This window comes from Xyrauchen texanus, chromosome 23, assembly GCF_025860055.1.
Source record: "Xyrauchen texanus isolate HMW12.3.18 chromosome 23, RBS_HiC_50CHRs, whole genome shotgun sequence".
NCBI lineage: Eukaryota > Metazoa > Chordata > Actinopteri > Cypriniformes > Catostomidae > Xyrauchen > Xyrauchen texanus.
In genome coordinates this window covers 26,225,771-26,246,733 of record NC_068298.1, presented here as the reverse complement: position 1 = coordinate 26,246,733, position 20,963 = coordinate 26,225,771, and the positions used below count along the sequence as shown (strand labels likewise).

Here is a 20,963-nt window from a genome sequence, read left to right as displayed (position 1 = left end):
GAGCTTGTCCCTGCTGGAAGAGTACTCTCTGGAGTAGGCCCTTACAGTCAACTTGGATATAACCATGGAGTCATGGTGTTCCAGAAGAAGGCCACATTTCAGGGAAACAAATACCAGTTCACCTACAGTGGAGCGATCCTACAGCTCAGCACTAGCTACAGTTATCTGGGCTTCTACAGTATCTACAATTAAGAATGGTGCATCTGGGGGTTATAACCAGGGATGTAGTGGAGGCTAAACGCACGTAAATGCCGTTTACGCACCTCCCAAAATTCGGAAATAGCGTTGACCCACCTCCAAAGTGGGTTTATCCACCTCTAAATTGCGTTTATCCACCTCTAAATAGATAGTTCCTAAGCCATTTTAAATTAAGCTTATGTCGTTTTAGTTTCATATTGTTCATTATTAGTTTCATAGGTTGTTAAACCTAAGACGAAGTCTTTCATAATGCGCTGCTGCCAGTGTTTCCCATGCGCGTGCATCGATATTGACTACTACCAGCTATATACAGTGTGCTGACCTCAAAAATCCAGCTGTATTCTAACAATAACTTAGCTCTCCTTATTAGCTAGACTCCTTGCATGCTGGCTAATAAGTAATAACTGACAGTGCTGTGTTGGACAGATTTATGCAGCGGTGTTCCATGACGGAGAGAGAGCGCGAGAGGTACGGGTGAGAGAGAGAGAGAGAGAGAGAGAGGGAGGAGCGAGAGGTAGCCTAGTGCTGCGTGAATGCGCTACAGCTCTCTGCAATCAAATACGATTTTAAATAGGCTTAGTAAAAAATTAAAAATAAATCGAAAATCAATGTGTGGCGGTCAGCGTTGATATTGTGGCGGGCCGCCACAAATAAATCAACGTATGGGAAACCCTGGCTGCATTACTGTCAGTGTTGACCAATCAGTAGGAAGCAGCAGACTGCATCAAGATTCATCCGTCACTCACTAGCCCAAACGTCTCATGTAAAAATGGATATCCGGCAATTTTTTTTTAAAATATGTGGCACCAGATTCATTCTTCTGTCGTTAATCTGCACTATTTTACTATCTAAACTATTTTGATAATCAATTAGTCGGGTTGAGTCATTTTTTTAAGCCAAAAGTAAAAAATTCTTTGATTCCAGCTTGTTAAATGTGAATATGTTCTAGTGTCTTCTCTCCTCTGTGACAGTAAACTGAATATCTTTGAGTTGTGGACAAAACGAGACATTTGAGGACGTCATCCTCCTGGGCTTTTGGGAAACACTGATCCACATTGTTCTGACATATTATAGACCAAACAACTAATTGATTAATCGAGAAAATATTCAACAGATTAATCGACTATGAAAATAATCCCAAATCCCTAATCATTATGTACAAGTGCATTGCATTGGAAGCCCTGGATATAAGCCTCCCTCTCTATCTCTCTTAAATATTTTTGTTCTCTCTGTTTTGTCATTTAGTAAACTTTATAGATTTCAACCATATTATTCCTTCTTGGGTCTCTTTAACAAGAACTTAGATTAATGTATGAATTGAATAGTGATTGTGTGACCTATGATGAGGGAACAACCAGTGATACCCTTGGTAGTACCATCAAATGATAGCCTATAGCGATGTCATCAGGATAAACATACACCGGTAGGCAGTGGCCCACCTTACCGGGTGACCACATCATGGTCCACCAGAATTTATAGTTTTCCCACCTCTTTTTTTACCACTACACCTCTGGTTATAACTATATTTTATAACTATATTTAGTTATAAAAGCATTGAGTGAAAAGGCTCAGATGGCATTTTAAGCAATTTGGGCATATGAAATTACCAATTAAAACATTGATTCAATTGTACAACTCAATCATAAAAGCAATTATATGATATGGATGTGAAATTTGGGGACCAGTCTCAAAATTGGGATACAACTGCAGTAGAAAAAATCCAGTTGGGATTTCCAAAGAATGTTTTGGGGGTACATAGAGGCACTTCCAGTACCGGCTGCAGGACTGAATTAGGCTTATATCACCTAAACATTGAAATACAGAGGAGATCTGTTAAATTCTGGTATCATCTCCATCAGTATGAGTCTATAAAATATAAAGCCCTCCTTGCCAGTGAGTTCCCACCAGTGTCCCATCCTCTAAATAAACTTGCTCTTAAACAAGTTAATGAAACTCAACCCGTGATTGACTCCAGGTGCAACCCTAAAATCATTATAATAGACATTAAGAAAAGACTAAAAGATGCTCATGGTAAAATAAAATTTGACCTCCAAAATCCAGTGTTTTTAGGCCCAAAATAGAACCACAAAACTTGCAAACTACTTATCAATTAAACAATTTAAAGAGAGAAAAATACTCTCAAAATACAGATTAAGTGATCATGATCTGGAAATAGAGAGGAGGAAGACACAAGAAAGCCTGGACACAGAGAGAGCAGGGAATATGCAGACACTGTGACCTACAGCAAATAGAGGATGAGAAACACTTTCTTCTCATCTGTCCCAAATACCACACTGTGAGAGAAATGTTTTTCCCAAAATTTGAAACACTGAATCCATCATTCCTTATACTCAGTGATACAGAAAAAATCCCCTATGCTTTTGTTTAGCCATTTAGTTGCAAGTACATTAGATAGCCATGAGCAGGACTGCATATTTAGCTGTTTTCTGTGTTCTGTTCTGATCATAAAATCTATACACGTTTTCCACATTTGTTCCTGTGTATTTTGTACAATTATTCAAAGCAATTATCATGTTCGCTTGACAAAGATATTGAGAAATTGGCCAACATATCATTACGCTGCAGAATCGAAAATGTTGGTCAATTTCTAGTTTAAATATTTGTTTTAACCAGACCAGTCTAGTACTGTAGTAAGATCTGTTTCAGAGGAACTCACTCCAAAACATCATATAAAAACAAAATGTATTTGATTGGTCGCTTTACTGTACATGTCAGCCTGATAATCTCTTCTAGTTTTAGGCTGTTGGCTGTTAGTATGCTGTTCCCTTTAATGTCAGTAACTCAGAAAACAATGGTTTTATGCACTACCAGATGTTGGCTAGAATTAAGTGCAATGTGGATCAGAACTTAAGCCATTCACAACAAATGTCAAGCAGAGATGTAACCAAACATTCAAGGTCGGTGGTGAGCAAAGACACATTTTCAGAATAAGTCACTGAAATCCCCAAACTGACTGATGGCTTATCAGGATATCTGTGGTAGTCCTTGGATGGATGGATGGTTTATTAACTGTACTAGCATATGAAATGTTAAGGCATCCAAAAGTATTACAAAATAAATAAATAATAGAGAAAAGTGTGAGATAGAGTATAGCAAAGTGTAAATCAGTCCCTGTGTCTCATTGTCATGCAGAATCATGACCCTGTCTGCAGGGACTGACGGAGTCGTTGCTCTTCGGAGTGCAGCAGAAGAGCAATCAAGGAGATGAACGAGTGTGCAGATGCATGGATTAGAAAATGCATTATAGATCACAAAGTTATTTGTTGTTGTGAGCAGCAGCTGCTGTGTCTAACTGATCGATGGAGATCTCGCAGTACACATCCTCTTCTTAGCTCTTTGCTGTGTGGAGAATTGACAGTTGTGCTTTACTCTATCGCCTCCATGTGACAGCAGAATTAACTGCATGGTTGACAGATTGGAGCCAGATAAAGTTAGAAAGAACATGATAAGTAAAATGGTTGAAAAAAACGCTTACACTGTAGATGTGTGAGAGACTGACCATCCTTTGGGGCAACTAAGTGTGTGATTTGGGACTCGGCAGCCTGTCAGACAATAACTTACACAACTACACCCAGTGGTCTTCTAAGAAAAGGATTTGGTTATACATTGTGCACCTACAGATTGTGGCCTCCTTCTCCTTACTTTCTTTTCTTTTTAATGGTAAGCAGAGTTTTCATTTATTTCCTTAAAACATTACTTGCTGCAGCAGATCAGAGGATTTAACTTTTAGGGATCAATTTGCAATTTGTAAAGTAATATGTACCCTGATAGCACATCTACATCACCCAAATGTATATTTCATGTGTGTGTTTACATTTGTAAGATTTGTTTTGTCTGTTCATCTGCATCTGTTCATCTAAGACATTTAGTCTCAGGTGCCAATAAATCATTCAGCAGACGTCTCTGAGACATTTATGATTTAGAATCTTTGTAAATCTTATCATTTTAAGACGTTTAGCAAATGTTAATTATAATGTGATGCTTTCCAGATGAAAATATCTAAAATAGACATTTTGAAGATGTACAGTGGGCAATCTGGTATAAGTTTTACAGAAAATGTAGTAATTTGTCATTTTCTTTTCTGAAAGTCAGTCACATCTCAAATTGTGTACTGTTTAATGGAAAAATGACAGACTTGCTAATGCAAATGTAACATTTTATGTATTCTAAATACACACAAGTAAATAATATGTTCATACTTTTTGCATAATTTGACAAAATGATGGCTGGAATTCAAACATTAGTTGTTCCATATTTCATCTCAAGCATGATCTTCACTGATACTTTTGTTGACTTTGGTAAAAATTACACTAACTTTTGAAAAATAAAAATATTTGGGGCAAAATTATTTGTTGTGTAAATGGCATTGAAAAGTACCAAAAATTAACGAAGGCCTGGTAAAAACCTCCAAGTAAGTTTGCATGTGACTTCTTATAACAAAAAGAAAAAGTTTAAATCTGTTTGATTTAAAAAATCAACCACTGAGACTGAGACCTCTGAAAGCCAAAGAAACAGCTATACCTGTATAGTGTGTGTGTGTGTGTGTGTGTGTGTGTGTGTGTGTGTGTGTGTGTGTGTGTGAGCGTGTATTTATCACTTTGTGGGGACCAAATGTCCCCATAAGGATAGTAAAACCCGAAATTTTTGACCTTGTGGGGACATTTTGTCGGTCCCCATGAGGAAAACAGCTTATAAATCATACTAAATTATGTTTTTTGAAAATGTAAAAATGCAGAAAGTTTTCTGTGAGGGTTAGGTTTAGGGGTAGGGTTAGGTTTAGGGGATAGAATATAAAGTTTGTACAGTATAAAAACCATTATGTCTATGGAAAGTCCCCATAAAACATGGAAACACAACATGTGTGTGTGTGTGTGTGTGTGTGTGTGTGTGTGTGTGTGTGTGTGTGTGTGTGTGTGTGTGTGTGTATTTTGCACTGATCCAGCTTCATCCTATTCACATCCTAAGACACACACCCATTGGTGTGGCTATCCTTATGAGGACTCTCCATAGACATAATGATTTTTATACTCTACGAACTATAGATTATATCCCCTAAACCTAACCTTTTCTAAGGACTTAAGACTTAAAATTATTTGGTATAATTTTTAAAGGTGCAATATGTAAAAATTTTCATGTAATATTCACCTTTTTTTTTTTTTTATCAATGTGTGAACGGCTTGTAACGCAACTTAAAAAATGAGCCGTTCCTGGAATTCCTAGGTTACCTATTAAAGCCTGTATACTGATTTTCATGTGAAGGGAGAGGGTCGCTTTTGCTGGGAAAATCCAAAGGATGTGACATTTATGCATGCTGCAGCAAGCCTTGCCTCATTAATAGCTGCAACACTATGTAACGTTATCTTAGAGATGGCATCCAGCAAACATCTAGCTCCCAGCACAACACCGACTCCTACGCAAACTCTGAGTAATCCACAAAAAATATATACAAATGATCTACTGAATGCAGTCTGGCTAAGCGGGAACATGATAGTGTTCGAGCAAAAACTAGAGTGAACATCGGCAGGGCATTTGATTCCTGGAGGGACCTTCGTTCGGTTTTGGGGATCAAAACCGACCCTGAATTGGCGTTCTTCTTATTGGACAGGTAAGCTTACGTAACTGCAAAGCATTTGAAATATAGTGCCATAAGGATTGATCTGTGTAATTTGAGCTAACTTGATCTTGGTTCCTAACGCTGACGAATTGCAAGCTACCTTGCTTTGTAACTTTCAAATAATTTCGACAATCTTCTCTTTATACTATAAGTCAAGTATACAGGATACATTTTAACAAATACACTGGTTTCTTGATCGTAGTACAACATATGACATACAAAACATACAATAGTCCAACATAACAGTCAACTGTCTAGTATAGTTCGGAAGTATGTAGCTGTATTTGTGTATAAGTATGCTATGTTAGCTGATAAGTATTTTTAGTTTAGTCTCAAAGTTTGTAGTAAAACAGTAATAACTGTAATTTTAATTATGCTACCTCATCTGTCAGCATGATGCTAATGAATCAAGTTCAGTCTCTTTGTACGTTACGTCATTGTTTTGAATGGTCGATCGCTCGTGTCCCCATGGAGTGCATGCACAGGTGTCATTAATAACAGGGGTTTTTGAATCTTACATAGTGCACCTTTCATGTCCTCATAAACCACATTTATAGCATAATACCCTTGTAATTACCAGTTTGTAACTTAAGAAATTTCCTCTTTAACCAACACCCCCTCCCACCAACACACACACACGCACAAGAAATTTGGGTTCCCTGATGGTGCAAACACACAGATATGTTGCTGACTGTAATACACAAACATAATTACAATGAAACTTGATATAATTGTGTGAGTGAAGCAACATTTTCTTCCACAGCCATCTCTCTCTCTAACTCTCCCTTCTTTCCTACCCTTTCCCATCATTCCTGGGAGGGCTCTGTGTGCAGTTTGGAGTATTAACGGAGTAATACAATCATCTTAGTGGAATGGATCAATCATTCTGCCCCTTGATGCCTTGTTCAATTGCTATAAATGTCTCCCACTCTGGCATGCACATACAGAACACACAAACAGCGCTCTATGTGTTGGATTTAGCATTTCTACTGTTGTTGCATTGACTGGTCTCTTTGTATAAAAGAGGAGAGTCTGTGGGGTGAGACCTGTCCATTGATGAACACCCCAACAGCAGGGGTGTTCAAACATTTTTCAGGCCGACATGGAGCATGGACCTCCTGTTTCAAATTGGATACAATTGAGTGTACTCCATTTTATGCCTGGTCTATAACACTATGTGTATAGTACCATATTAAAGGGACATTTCACCCCAAATATTTAAATGTTGTTATTTACTCACCCTCAAGTTGTTCCAAACACATATGACTTTCTTTGTACTATGAAACACAAAAGGAGATGTTAAATGGATTGATGCATGCTTCACAAATGGGATGGTGTTCTTCAGCTTGCAAACCTCACCCTTTTTCCTCCAAACATAACGATGGTCATTATGGCCAAACAGTTACATTTTTGTTTCATCAGACCAGAGCACATTTCTCCAAAAAGTGAGATCTTTGTCCCCATGTGCGCTTGCAAACTGTTGTCTGGCTTTTTTATGGCAGTTCTGGAACAGTGGCTTTTTCCTTGCTGAACACACTTTCAGGTTATGCTGATATAGGACTAATTTTACTGTGTATATAGATACTTGCCTACCTGTTTTCTCCGGCATCTTCACAAGGTCCTTTGCTGTTGTTCTGGGATTGATTTGCACTTTTTGCGCCAAAATATGTTCATCTCTAGGAGACAGAATGCGTCTCCTTCATGAGTGGTATGATGGCTGCATGGTCCCATGGTGTTTATACTTGCATACTATTGTTTGTACAGATTGGAAATTGCTCCCAAGGATGAACCAGACTTGTGGAGGTCCAAAGTTTTTTTTTTCTGAGGTCTTTGCTGATTTCTTTAGATTTTAACATGATGATGTCAAGAAAATGTCAAGAAAAGAGGCACCGAGTTTGAAGGTAGGTCTTAAAATACATCCACAGGTTCACCTCCAATTCAGTACACCTCTTATCAGAAGCTAATTGTCTATAGGCTTGACATAATTTTCTGGAATTTTCCAAGCTGCTTAAAGGCAAAGTTAACTTTGTGCATGTAAACTTCTGACTCGCTGGACTTGTGATATGGTCAATTAAAACTGAAACAATCTGATTGTAAACAATTGTTGGAAAAATAGCTTGTGTCATGCACAAAGTAGATGTCCAAACGACTTGCCAAAATTATAGTTTGCTCATATTAAATCTGTGGAGTAGTTAAATTTTTTTTAATAACTTTAACCTAAGTGTATGTAAACTTCTGACTTCACCTGTAAATTGTGTGATATTCCTATGATCCACATTTCTTAAAATTTCAAGTTGTGTATATTGAGAATATTTTTACTTAATTTTCAGTGTGAGTCCAAGAATTTGGACACATAATCAAACATTGCTTGGCATACTCTTTCTAGAAGCACCATAATAATCATAAATCATAAATCGAACACAAAGACTACCATCTTTGCATAGTAAAATACAACTTAATACAATATAACTTAAAACTTTTGAATGTGTATACGTTGTAATCACTGACCTGAGAATCTCTGGAACCATTTGGGTTTTTTGTTGAAATGGATTGTGGAGCGGAGGGGGGGCGCGGCCGATTAGAATATCGCGCGCCCGGTCCCCAATCGGCCTGATGAGGCGCGCGAGGGATAAAGGCGGCCGGTGACGATGGTTCGAGAGAGAGAGAATTATGGGCATGTCCGTCGTGTGTGTTTGTTTATGTGTTTTGGTTTAAGTTTTCATTAAATTATCATTTACATTGACAAGTCGGTTCTCGCCTCCTCCTTGCCCATCGTTGAACTATTTTACATTGGTGCCGAAACCCGGGAGGGAGGAGGGATGCCCGTCGCAGAGTCCTCGACACTGCCGTCCACCCTGGGGAGCGCCGCTGCCATCTTCCGGGTGACGGAGTAGCCCGACCGCCCGGATGCGGGGAACGGCCGTCGTCTGCGGGCAAATGGGGACTGGATAACCCGACTGCCTGGAGCAAGGGAGCCGCTGCCAGGGGCGGAGGAGCGCCCTGCCGTCCCCCGAGACGCGGAGGGGTCGAGGGAGACCGCCGTCCACGAGGGGAGGAGGGAATAATCTCTCCGACCGCCCGGAGCGGTAGAGCCGCTGCCAGGGGCGGAGGAGTGTCCCCATTTGCCGCCAGAAAAGCGGAGGCGCGTTCTGCCCGCTGGGGGTCGAAGGTGTCACTGGTTTGCCCGGGGTTGGAGCGGCTGTCGTCCGCCTGAGTGTGGAGGAGTGTTCGAGGACCACGCGACGGTACATCGGAGAACCGGTGAGTGAGTTTTTTCTCTCTCTCTCTCTCTCCCTTTCGCACCGTGTTGGCCTTTTCCTCGCCTATTTTGTTGTTTGTTTGTTTTGTTTTTTTCTCCTCCTCTCCTCCCAGGGTGAGGAAGGCAGGGATGACCACGCTGGACGTAAGATACACCCGCCCCAGGGATGGGGGTGTACGCCATGCCGGTGGCACCTCGGCCTGAGATAACGCCGGAGGAGTGTGGAGCGGAGGGGGCGCGCCGATCAGAATATCGCTGCCCGGTCCCCAATCGGCCTGATGAGGCGCGAGAGATAAAGGCAGCCGGTGACGATGGTTCGAGAGAGAGAGAATTATGGGCATGTCCGTCGTGTGTGTTTGTTTATGTGTTTTGGTTTAAGTTTTCATTAAATTATCATTTACATTGACAAGCCGGTTCTCGCCTCCTCCTTGCCCATCGTTGAACTATTTTACATTGGTGCTGAAACCCGGAGGGAGGAGGGATGCCCGTCGCAGAGTCCTCGACACTGCCGCCCACCCTGGGAGCGCCGCTGCCATCTTCCGGGTGACGGAGTAGCCCGACCGCCCGGATGCGGGAACGGCCGTCGTCCGCGGGGCAAATGGGGACTGGATAACCCGACTGCCTGGAGCGAGGAGCCGCTGCCGGGGCGGAGGAGTGCCCTGCCGTCCTCGAGACGCCGGAGGGGTCGAGGGAGACCGCCCGTCCGAGGGAGGAGGGAATAATCTCTCCGACCGCCCGGAGCGGTACAGCCGCTGCCAGGGGCGGAGGAGTGTCCCCATTTGCCGCCAGAAAAGCGGAGGCGCGTTCTGCCCGCTGGGGGTCGAAGGTGTCACTGGTTTGCCCGGGGTTGGAGCGGCTGTCGTCCGCCTGAGTGTGGAGGAGTGTTCGAGGACCACGCGACGGTACATCGGAGAACCGGTGAGTGAGTTTTTTTCTCTCTCTCCTCTCTCTCTCCCTTTCGCACCGTGTTGGCCTTTTCCCGCACCTATTTTGTTTTGTTGTTGTTGTCTTCCCCTCCTGTCTCCTCCCAGGGCGAGGAAGGCGGGGATGACCACGCGGGGACGCAAGATACTCCCCGCCCCAGGGATAGGGGGGGTGTACGTCATGCCGGTGGCACCCCGGCCTGAGATAACGCCGGGAGGAGTGTGGAGCGGAGGGGGGGCGCGGCCGATCAGAATATCGCGCGCCCGGTCCCCAATCAGCCTGATGAGGCGCGCGCGCGATATTCCGACCGGCCCCGCCCCCCTCCGCTCCACATGGATGAATATGAAGTATGCAGGGATGCCTGGTATTTAGGGGATCCAAATAAAGAGAGAGGAAGACCGTGAAGAAAGAAGTTAAGTAGAAAACAACAGGGATGGAAATAGGGACCTGAGAAAGAAAAATATATCATGATAAATGAGGGGCTTTATTGGGTGAGTGAAGAGGAAGATTAACGAAAACTGACATATTTTTTTGATTACTTAAGAATATTGACCTTTTAAATAATCGGTTATATTAAAAATAGTTTTTGAATGTTTAGTATGTGTGAATTCATAAAGCTGTTATTTAATTTTAGATTTTGTTTTGGTATAAAAAATAATTATTTAGGACACTGTGGCAGGGTGGAGGGCGGGGCTGGGTGGTGATTCTACACCAGGCTAATGAAGCTCTCCTTCAGGGAAACAAAAGATACAAACACACACATGATGGACATGCCCGTAAACGATCTCTCTCTCCAGCACCATCTTCTGCAGTCAGCCTTTATCCCTCTCGGAGGCTTGACTAGCCTGATAAGGGACCGGGAGTGTAGAATCACCATCCGGCCCTGCCCCCCGCCCTGCCACAGAAACGTTTACCCATAGGATAATATTACGATGGTCAATTCCATATGTAAAACATATTATGTACATGACAGTTAATTTTTGAATACTGATTACTCTTGATCATGAGATCATGTTTATTTATAATCTTCAAAATTGATATATACAGTAGTTCTTTTTTTATTTAATACTCTGCAAGTAAAAGGCTTTATATGTTGAGTTCTAATGACATCCCACATGCTTAGACTACCATTTCACGCACATACACATTTCTGAAAAGAAATTATCAGATCCAGTGACCATTAAGTGGGACATTTGTGCTTTCATGACTCACCAGGACAATCACAGCAGGTAATGGTGTCAGCAAATGTGAATCATGGAGAAAACTTCAGGAAGCAGACCTTTTCTTGAAGCCACATAGAACATTCTGTACATCTACTGAGTCAATGCAGAAATACAAACCAAGGCCTTTTTTTAACCTTGAAATCTCCAGTACCCATGCATTTTAACTACATGCGAAAGAATAAGCAGAACACACTTCAGAATATCTTTGAAAAACCATAGGTTTTGGAACAACATAAAGGTGTGTAAATTACAGCAGAATTTTAAATTCTGGGTGAATAATTCATTTATTTATTAATTATTGATGAATGTGATTTTACTCCAAAACTATCAAAAAGGTTCTTGGTTTATCTTAGGGGTTAAGCAGTTGTACCCTTTTCACCCTTTGTTTGTGACAAGTAACAGCAGGTAATCTGGGGCAGTATGCCTCTGAATTCTCAATTTACTCACCTTGAGATAGCAAATAGGCTTCCGTTCATGGAACCAAAGCAAGACAGAGCCACAAAAATGGGAACTGCGAATGAGAAGTTTCCTATCAACTTCTCTGCAAAAGTCTGTGGAGGAAAAGAGAGACAGAAGGAAAAGAGTGGGGGTGGATGAGAGGTAGAAAGAAGAAGAGAGAACAAAGTTAAACTCATTTTCTGAAACAAATAGGTAAACAACATTGATCTTCTATTTTGAGGCTTGTTGGTGTTTATGAATAATCGGTACAGTAAAAAGGCATTATATTTTCCAGAAGAGTGAGCTTGCAGAGGGACATGCAAAGTGAAACAGGCAATAAATGAATGCATTACGGATGTCTAACAAGATGAGAAAGCTTTTAGCCTACTTTGGAGCCTAACAGGAGATCCCTGCACACAAACTATGGTGCTATCAGTTAGTCATGAGAAGAGACATTTAGAGCCAGTGGCTTTCTGTAATCACATTTACTTTACTGAGGAGGAAGGTGTTGACTATTAAAGTCAATACAGTCAATTGCTAGAACTCGTTTATAAAGCTGGTATCCCTTTCTTTTGTCTCTTGCGTCTCGCTCTCTCTTTTTCTGTCTCGGTTTCTTACATGATCCAATTACTGCTGCTACATGGAAAACCATTACTAAGTGTGAGAAGGTGATCTCTTAATTTGTCCTCAAGAAAAATGATTCTCAACTGGTTCTGCTCCAGGACCCTGATGTAACATTAAACATCAAGCGCAAGCGGTGACCCAAATATTTTGGTTCCAATCATGCAGATGCATCCATCATACAGAAAAATCCCCTTAAAATCAACATTAAAATGCACAGTATATTAACATGAACTGCATAGGCACAACAATATGTTGAATTCATTGACACATCTCTTGAATTTTGATGTTCCCTGTCAAAAAGCTACACTTTGATGCTAAGCTGACTTAGCGCTTTGGGAACAACTTTAGGTGTGACCAGCTGTGAATATGTGTGCAACACGTCAATGAAATTGACCAGAATTTATAGCCTCTGCTGGTGACATCATTGGATGCATCTGTAGCAGGGCTATAAATAGATGAGTCACAGGTGCATCATCAGATCTTTTGTTAGGTAGTGTGCAGAAACCTTTCTCTTTTTTCTTAAAAAAAAAGAAAACGAAAATGACTGAAAGACAGAGCAAGCGGTGCGTGTTCCCTTGTTTACGCTCTATGGCTGAGAGGGACACACGTCAGTTTTGTTTTGTATGTTTAGGGGAATGCTGCTGCATGCTGCTCTTGCGTTGGGGTGGGTGCGAGCATTGCGATCTGTTCTTAGTCAAAATGCTTCGCACTCCTCTCGCTTACTTCCAAGAGCCAGCACCCACTCTTTCGTCATGGGGCTCTTGCATTGATCTGGCTGAGGAGCGAGAGACGGGTCCGTCCCTATCGATCGCGCTCTCCCCAGATCCAGCTGATCCTTCTCGTGAGAATGAAGCGCGCTATAAATCTAACACACCCCTTATCAATTTTATTAGTTGTAGCTGTGTTGCTTACAACATACCAATGTCTGCCTGGCATGATTTTACCCTTCTACGGTTTAAATTGTAACAGTAGCACACCTATATTTACCCAATCTTGTTATCCATCTGTTACCAGTTTTGTGGACTTCCTAGAGAACAGTTTGCAGCAGAAGCTGTAGACTGCATCATTTCTTTTTGAATAAGTGAGCCGGCTCCACTTACATTATTTCACCATTAATTTATTTTCTGTAGGTGTAGTGGTAGTGGAAGCTTCGGCCATCAGGTTTTTCAGGGAATGTGAAGTTTTCCTTTATAGGCAGTGTCCCTCTGCTTACCAGATCAGTCCTTTCTGAGTCGGACAGGATAGATGACCACTCAGCTGGGTCAACTGGAGGAGCTGCAGATCCATGGTGTAGGCTGGAAGTTGCTAAGGGGGTAGATGTGACATCGATCCCACTGTCCACAGAAGTAGAAGGAAATATAAGGAAATTACATTATAATTTGAAATATTAATCAGGATATTCTACAGTAACTGAGCAAATACAAAGGCTGCTGTGCCATTAACTTGCCACATCCGCTGAGGTTGAAACAGACATGGAAGGAACAGTAGGATAAGTGGATGTACATGCGAGGAAGTGCTCCTCGCCTGCAGAGGATGGACCTGATGCATGCTTCACAAAAGGCATGGTTTATCCATATAAATATATTGATATGGGATTGTTGAAAAATCATCATCAGCTGTAGTACTGGCACTTGGGGCAGGTGGCGTTGGTTGTGCCCCACCTCCAAAATATTTCAACAGTGCTCCTAGGTAAGTTTCATAAGAGTACATATTTGACAGAACAGAATGTTATTTTCTCAACACAAATTATTATACACAGCAGCAAGTCATCTGTACTCCTAAAACAACAACTCTTAATCTATAACTAGCTAACTGAGGCATAATGATATTGGAATATAATAGCAAAGATCCCAAAATGGTAGACTAATGTAAATAATGTTAAGTTGTTATCAGTATAAGTTTATGGATCAGAAGCTTATTTTTATTACAAAAAAATATATACCCATGAAAGTTATTTTTACACAGAAGACAAAAACTTTAATCTAAAAGTAGCTAAGTAATATGTTTTACTATAATATATTAAGATGTCAAGGCTATTTACGGATGTTTAATCAAACTTTCCTAAAAAAGAAGATATGCTACATAGGCTATGTTAACTAACTAGCCAGCTATTGTTAGCTCGTATCATAGCCTAGCTACTTAACATACCTTTATCTTGCTGTTTATCTCTTCCTCTGTGTGGCAGGGCGGGGGGCGGGGCCAGGTCGAGATCCTACACACCCGGCCCCGTATTAGGCTAATCAAGCCTTCGAGAGGGATAAAGGTCGACTGCAGAGGATCGTGCGGGAGAGTGAGAGCATAAACACAACACTTGCAGAGTTAGGATCGGACTCAGTGTTTAAACCATTTATTTTGTTATATGATTGTATTAAGAAACCTGAGGTAGAGAAATGAAAAGGTCTTGCCTGCACTGCTTCGTTGTTTCCTGACACCTCCATCCAAACCAAAGAGTGTTACAGTGGTGCAGAGAACCCGGGTTTGGAAGAGAGCGCCGCTATGGAGCCTTCACCGCTGGCCGAAGTCATCAACGCCCTCACCAACATCCAGCAGACATAACACCATGCCCTCTTGGAGGTTCGCCGGGAGCAAGAACAACGCTTCCAAGCCCTGCTCCAGGCACAAGCAGAGGACCGGCAGGCGCTGCGGAGCCTGATCGCCAGGGAGGGGGCTGATGCTGCATCCTCCTCGGAGCCCGTCCCACTGCTGGCCCTTGCGAAAATGGGGCCAAGCGACGATCCGGAGGCTTTCCTCGACCTGTTCGAGAAAACCGCGGAGGTATGGAGGTGGCCTCCCGATCAGTGGGCGACCCTGCCACACTCTTCTTTTTCCTTTTCTCTGCACCAGAGGGATATGTCCTTTTTTGTGACATTGCTGTTTTGCTGTCTGAATGAGCCTGTTAACTTAATATTGCGTTTTTGTATAATTACCATTGTCCATTGACAGTATATCACAAAAACAAAAAAACTAAATCAAGCTGTCATTTCATGTGCTCTTGGGGGCCCTCTGGTGGATATGGGGCCCTAAGCAGCCGCTTAGTTCGCTTATGCCTTGGGCCGGCTCTGACCTCATACAACCCCCATGTCCACATGTGTGGACATTGTATTTTGGCTTCGCTATATTCAACCTATAATTTAAATGAATTTAAAAAGATTGAATACTGTTCACAAGATTCTACACTGTGATTTAAGGGTTAAATTTCTGGTGCACCGCATCACGTGACATAACAGTATGATGTTGATTTCCAGGAAGCACTGCTACTGGCACAGCACCAACACAAGTGCCAATGGTAAGAAACATCTTTACAGTTGAAATGTGTTTAGTTGTAAAGAGTAGCGTCTCTAGTTTCACTTGATATACGGCTTTAAAAAAATCCATAAATTTTCACGCTGATAAAGATGAATTCCACATATGTAGAAATTAGGACCACGTTCCCTCAAAAGATGAAAAAAACATGTTAGTTATTTTGAATATTTTTTATTTACATTAACACATCTGTGGGTCAATTCACTTCATTTTAATATCATGTTATTGTTTTATTTTGTTATCGCCGTACAATACGGTTCTATAATTAACATTATAAAATGCATTTCTATATATTTAATATGCATTTTCACATTGGGAATAAATGTATTCATCCAAAAGCTGAAAAATATTGCTTTCAGAAGCTTTATATGGAGTTAGGATGAAAATAAGATGCATTTCTAATGGTTATGAGACCAGTTGAGACATACAGCACAATGGAGGATAATTCATTCTCTAAATAGGGAGCAAGGTTGCATCCTATAGCTTTCTATGCAACTAAGTGCATTCATGACCAAAAGTTCCGTTTCAGGCTGCAGATGATGTTTCGATCACTCAAAATGATTGGCAGATATGGGACAATAATAATCTGTACATAGATTCAACATTTTATTTTAACATGTTTGGCAGTGATGTGATGATGATGGCCATTACTTTTAATAAGAATTATTAATTTAGCTTTATAGAAAATCATTTGTTATGTCTATAATGTCTCAAAAACATGAAAGACTAACACTCCTGAACACATAATAAACAATTTGATGAAAAAAATATGACTTTCTATATTTGTATTACTTAAAATGTAACAATTTAGCAAATATGTTTTTTATTTTGTGTATTAGGTGCTACTAGATACCCCCAGCTGTCACTCGGGGGTCTCAGGAGGTTAAGATTTATCAATGATTTTCACTGCTGTCCACAACCCTATTAAGACCAAGACCCATTTTTGGTTGCGAGATGCGAACCACCACTGGTCTAAATTATGCAAGATTTATCATGTCATATATACAAAACCACTGTAAAATGTTTAATGTATGGAACATCCTAATGATTTTGCCACTACTGTTGCTAATAAAAAAATGGGATAGATAGAAACACAAGTAGTGACTCACCACTGCTACTGCACTTGAGGCAAACAGCTCCTCTGCTGACATTGTCAATATGCTACATTGTCATTGTGTAACAGACCGTCACTATCGCCATGGAGATGCAGATGGCAAGGGGCACTGTCCTGGGGAATAAAAATAAATACCTAAGTCATAACTGCAGCTTCACCATGCTGGAAACTGCACAAAAAAACCATCAAGCAGCTGTGCAAATCAAATTTGTTGAGCTTTAATATTCTATCATATCACTAACCTCTCGGGATTCTCCACATCCTCTGTCACAAAATTCAAGTAAAACCTGTACAGGCAACAATGTTTCCAGACAGGGACCTCAAGTTGTTATTCAAATTATTTGTTTGAAATCAGAATATGGGCTCACCAGCCAGTATATGCATACATCCCTGAATAGAAGGCTAAAGGAAGCCCTTTCAGATGAATAGTCTTGTCCTCAAATGCAGTCTCAAAGATTTTGGTCTCTCCTGCAGAAGCAACCAAAGGCAAATGAATAGTATTATTGTAAGACAGACTAATGACAATGAATAGCTTCATTTGATAACTTTTAAATTAACTGGTTTTATTCAAGTCCAAAACATTTTTTTTAAATAAAACTTATTAGGTTACACCAACACATGTTACCACTTTTTACAGTATAAGCATCATGCAAACTACAGTTATCACCTAAGGTGATCAGTTTTCAAATACAGTGTCCTCTGAGTTTAGTTCGGAGTTTGGCTTGAAGATTTTCCAGTCCACCTTGTTTTGTGGTCTAAAGCTCACTGACATCAGCTTACACAAAAGGACAAATGTTACGCTAGTATTTCTGTAGATAACACACAGTATGTATGCAAGTGGAATCCAGCCCCGATCCATTGCGTGAGAGCCTCAAACAAATTTAGATGGCTTTTTCTTTGTCATAAGGCACTTCATCTGTGCTTTTTAGTCTCATGAATACCAGAGCCTGGCAGCATTATTGAGAGCAAACCTTCATGAGAGGGGGTTTGCTCTTGTTTATTTGATGTGGTGTAGGGATTGTGTATGTTTATTCTGGATGAGTACCAGAGACCTGATGATGAAGACGGAGGATGAAGGAGGCTTTACTGACCTTATAGCAATCATGTCTACCCACAACCACACAAAAGTAATTTGCAGAACAAACACCTCCAGAATGTACGGATAATGGCCGGCAGATTTTTTAATGTAGGTACCCAGCTCAGCGTAGGATAGATCACCTGTGAAAGAGGGACATAATATAAGAAGAACTAAAGAATAGTAGGGAAATATTAAGGCATAATAGCTTTATGCTTTGGCAGGATTGAGGTGACAAAGGCTGGACAAATGTCATCAAGATCAAATCTTGTGGTCACAAGATTTACACAACTCTAAAGGCACATGGTTAAGTCAGTTCAATAGACCATCTGTTCACTTTCTGAAAGGACAGTTACACAAGCTCTTCAACAGGTCTATATGCTTTAAATACTCTGTTTAAATCTAAAGCCTGTTTCATTCACAGCCCTTGACTTTTGACTTAAATGTAAATTTAAAGAGAGTTTTAAAACACAGGCATCTGCACAAGCAGAAGAAGAGGCAAAAGAGTTCAGAATGCAGATATGTGGCCTCTCCAAGATAAATTGTGGATGAATGGTCAGAGTTTTTTTTTAAATGCCGGCTCCACTCTTCCTCAAAGCCTGCAGGCAACGGCACACAACAGAGAGCTGACAAGTGTGAAATGACTCCTGACATACACATGAATACACACACTGTCAAACAATGCTCTTCTTATACACAAAGTAATTCTTCCTTGACACACACGAAGCCATCAACCTCCACAGTGTCAGACCATGCTTTCTTCATCGACAAAGTACAGCATGTGAAAATATAAGGCTCTATCTTGCAGAGACACACATACATATATGCCTTGGTGCATTAGAGAGGCCCTCCATTCATGTTCTTAGTGCATATCTTGAAATCTATCTTGCTTAGTGACTATACAATAAAACCTGAACCGTCTTACAGGTACTAATGAAATGAATTAGGGGAGATCTTCATTAACGTAATATTGACTGTTCCCTCTAAGCTATGCACTTGCGCGAACACGTAGGCATGCACTTCAGGTGTTGCTCCCACGCAGATGACGGACTCAAGTATGTAGAGAAACCTAGAGATTTTCCTGAATCACAGCTAAATGTATTTTCTTTCCAGTATGGAGCTGAGGTTTTGAGTGAAATCTTATACAAGGTGGGAATATTACTCATGAAACAACACATAAAAATACAGCATTTATCACAGGGCGCAAACGCTATTGGTGAATGCATCAATGTGGCTGTGCACCCGAATGGTTAAATTATGTGCTTCATGGTCAATGCCCATCCTGTGATTAACATTAGCTGTGTCTCATTTCAAAGGCATATAGGTCTAAAAATATTGGTATTATTATAGTATTTATAGTAATTTGGTAATTATTTTTTTTAATTTAATGCTTTTTTCCGTTTGGTAATTTATTTAATTTAATACAGGGAATTTTGCCGGCATTATATCAAAAGTAAACTAAACAATAATTTGATAGAATTGGGCTATAAGTTAGTGTTCCAAAAATGTTATGTTCCCTGTTGTCTTTTGTTTTTGTACTGTCATCGTGAAGTTTAGTTTAATTCCTGTTTTGGTTTTGTAGTCTTTTTGTAGTTTCTTTTATTCTGTCATGTTCACTGTTGTCTTATGTTCTATGTTTCTCTATTCACTTTCTTGTCTTGGTTCCTTGTCTGCTCCGTGTTTTCCTTTTCACCCGTCACCGTTCACGCTCCATGTCACGTTTTCTTTGTTGTCCGCCCCGTGTTTCACTGTCCTTGTCTAAAACTACATTTCCCACAATTCCCGGCCTCCCTCACTGCCTGCACTCATCATTGTTTCCACCTGTGTCTCGTTCTGTCTCCACTTTGTCTGTGTATTTAAACCCTGGTTCTTTGTTTAGTCTCTGTCGATTGTCGTTCGTTTCTTGTATGTTTCCTAGCCTGGTCCGTGTTCCCTACCCGAGTTCTTAGTTTTGTTTGTGTTTTGTTTCATCGTGTTTAATCTGTTTCATTGTGTTCAAGTTTCCAGTTTTTCCCATCGTGGACTTTCCTTTGTGTTTACCTTTTATTTCTTATGTGTTAAAGTCATTAAAAACCGCATTTGGATCCGCACCTCTCGTCTGTCTTGTCCTGTTTGCTCACCCTTCATAACAAAAAAAGCACGCTGATAATTTTTTCCTAGTATTGCGTATTTGGTTTTAATTTAAAACATCTTTCTGCACAGAAATTGTATGTTATTTTTTTGTATTGTGGGTTATTTCAATGACAGCCTTCTATTATTTTGAATGGTGTAGAAAAGAAACTTTAATAAATAAACGGATGGCTACTGCAATTAAATTAATCACAAACAGTGGTCATTCATTTATGCTCTGTGCACTTGTCGATGTGCATAATGAGATATTTGTGTTGGTACTCCTGGGAATATCAAGTTTGCAGCATCTGATCTATATGCCCTTAAAATCAATCCATAATCACGTACAATATATTGGCTTTAAAGGATGTATACCTTGTTGTCATGATTTACATTTACGCATTTGGAAGACGCTTTTATCCAAAGCGACTTACAGCTCCCCCTGGAGCAACTTGGAGTTAAGTCCCTTGCTCAAGGACACAATGGTGGTGGCTGTGGGGTTCGAACCAGTGTCCTTCTGATTACCAGATTACCAGTTATGTGCTTAGACCACTACACCACCACCATTCCATGATTAACACAGGCTAATGATTGGGGCAAATTCGGTAGAAGAAGCAGTGCTTCTTGCCAACAGAGGTGAGTGGAACAGTGGTGAACTCAGCTTTGCTGTTGCACAACCGTTTGGCTCCGATGAAAAATTCTAACTGATAATCACTGCCCCGTTTCCCTTTATACCCGTATGTCCGGGGCGGGGCATGCAAATTCTGTCTGCAAACTTGACATTGGCCTTTTCTCAGGTTCAGAAGTACGTTTGGCATCCCAGGAAGACCCCTTGTGTCACTTCATTCGACACAACGTCGAGTGAGTGACAGAAGGGGAACATAAATATTTCAGTCCTTTGCACTCTAATTGTTTACTTCTGGTTACCCTGCAATGCACATTCATGAGAGGACCAAGTTCATGCAGCCTCTTGTAAAGAGGTGGAAAGTAATGAATTACAACTACTCTCGTTACAGTACTTGAGTAAATTTTTCAAATGTTTAGAAACACACCCAGCCCCT

General features: G+C 40.8%; 1 protein-coding gene across 1 annotated transcript in view; it reads right to left on the bottom strand.

Annotated features, from left to right (window-relative positions):
* Window positions 1–20,963, bottom strand: part of slc7a11 (solute carrier family 7 member 11) — a 34,658-nt gene that overhangs the window by 3,489 nt on the left and 10,206 nt on the right. Inside the window, 9 exon segments of the mRNA XM_052155066.1 lie at window positions 11,229–11,260; window positions 11,263–11,321; window positions 11,687–11,790; window positions 16,714–16,771; window positions 16,773–16,832; window positions 16,961–17,005; window positions 17,087–17,186; window positions 17,690–17,751; window positions 17,810–17,936. Coding sequence (XP_052011026.1) covers window positions 11,229–11,260; window positions 11,263–11,321; window positions 11,687–11,790; window positions 16,714–16,771; window positions 16,773–16,832; window positions 16,961–17,005; window positions 17,087–17,186; window positions 17,690–17,751; window positions 17,810–17,936 — 647 coding nt within the window.